A 1,839-nucleotide genomic window follows, 5' to 3' on the forward strand; every position below is an offset into this window, starting at 1 on the left:
CGTTCTTTGAAGGCTTGGGAGAAGGCCTGGTGGTTCTGGGAGAGTTCTGACGAAGGTTGGAGTCCCTGCTCCACCTCCACACCTCGTGAATCCAACATATAGGAGCCATCCTGTGCCGCCACATTCAGAGCAGCGCCCACACACACTAATATTACCAATGGCAGCTGCAAGAGGTTAAAGATAATAAAAAAATAGAGTCAGATCATTGAATTATATGTTACACAGAACAGAGAAAAGAAAGAAATATCTCTCCACTTCTTACCTTCATGATGAAGGATACGAGGCTGATGCGGCGACGTCAACGGCGACCACTTTATATAGCCAAGCAGTGACCCCGCCCACCACGCTCTCGACGTCTCGGATATCCTACAAGGTCGGTCAGTCTGCCATTCTCATCCATATCGTCTGTTATGGACAGAACATTAATCGTAATTCAGATTTCATTTGAAATTTATTAAAAGTTTTATGTGACAGAATATAATCTACATATATGAAAAGTTTTCCAGACCCATGCTTTCATAAAACCCGTGGCTTCACACACACACACATATATAGATATATATGTATACGTATGTGTGTATGTGTGTTTTATTTGTGTATGTGTGTGTTTGAGTGTTAACTTGTGTATATGTGTGTATATATATATAAATGGATAAACGAGTATATATAAGTGGCCGTCGTCATAAATGAATGTCATACATTCGAAACGACGGTTGCTGTTTCATAATAATAATAATAATAATAATAATAATAATAATAATAATAATAATAATAATAATAATAATAAGTCAATTCTTTCACAGCAACGAAGAAATAACGCAAGTGGACAACCATGATTTTCGATGATTGAAATGTTTTATCTTTCCATTTTGAGAAAGCTACTACGTAAGAAAATTTACTGATCCTAATAATGATCCTAAACATTGGTAATATCGTAGTTTCCCCTGAAATGTATTATAGTCTCCCCTGAAAATTGCCTCATCACGGCTTTCTGGTTTACTGTTATTTCTTTCTCACACAGTAAATACTTTTGATATGTGTATTTTGTAAAATATTTATTTGTTATGCTTAATTGACGAATGTTTGTTTATTTGCATAGCTGTTGTCAAAATATTTGTAAGTACTCAGTCCGTTGTATATAAGTATTCACAGGTAAAATAATATACTAAGACACAAGAACGGAATTATTATTTAAACCTTCATATCAATCCTAAGATAGATAAATCAGTTGAATTGAATACCGCGCAACACCGGGTGAACATTAACAAAACAACGAAGGGACGAACAACGGGTGAACAGTAAACAAAACAACGAAGGGACGACTATGCCGAGGGCCTTTTGGCAGTCTTGTTTCTTCAGGCCTTCGGCATATTCATGTTTTCTTATCCTTTCCTACTTTTTGTTTATTTTCTCCAGCATGAATTCTGAAATTCTGAACTGGTTGATGCATCACTGGATCACCTGGTAACACCATCTCGGCGATAGCAATAATCTTTATTTAACTACGATCACGAATATGATATACTTGCAGGGATTAAGATGAGTAGCAAGCTTTGTTTTTATTTGGATTCGACTGCAATCGTCTTCGGTCAAACGACATGACAGAGTTATACCTATGTCTTTCAGTATATATGAGTATGAACTCCAGGTCCCGACATGTTAGATAAAATGTAAAGGATATCGTCCTGGTAACTTTAGCATGTGGGTAAAACTGTTGGAAGTTGCAATGTTCTTGATCATTATCATTTCCTTGATGTCTTGTAAGAAGAAAAGTATGTATTTTATATATATATATATATATATATATATATATATATATATGTGTGTGTGTGTGTGTGT

The 1,839-nt window shown here is 35.5% G+C and overlaps 1 protein-coding gene across 1 annotated transcript in view; it reads right to left on the minus strand.

Annotated features, from left to right (window-relative positions):
- The window catches only part of LOC119574495 (GATA zinc finger domain-containing protein 14-like), a 1,733-nt gene extending 1,437 nt beyond the window's left edge, over positions 1–296 (minus strand). Inside the window, 2 exon segments of the mRNA XM_037921748.1 lie at positions 1–164; positions 263–296. The exon segment at positions 1–164 is cut by the window's left edge and continues 8 nt beyond it. Of these exon segments, the coding sequence (XP_037777676.1) occupies positions 1–164; positions 263–268 (170 nt within the window). The 5' untranslated portion in view covers positions 269–296.
- Between the last annotated feature and the right edge of the window lie 1,543 nt (positions 297–1,839).

This window comes from Penaeus monodon, chromosome 6, assembly GCF_015228065.2.
Source record: "Penaeus monodon isolate SGIC_2016 chromosome 6, NSTDA_Pmon_1, whole genome shotgun sequence".
Lineage (NCBI taxonomy): Eukaryota > Metazoa > Arthropoda > Malacostraca > Decapoda > Penaeidae > Penaeus > Penaeus monodon.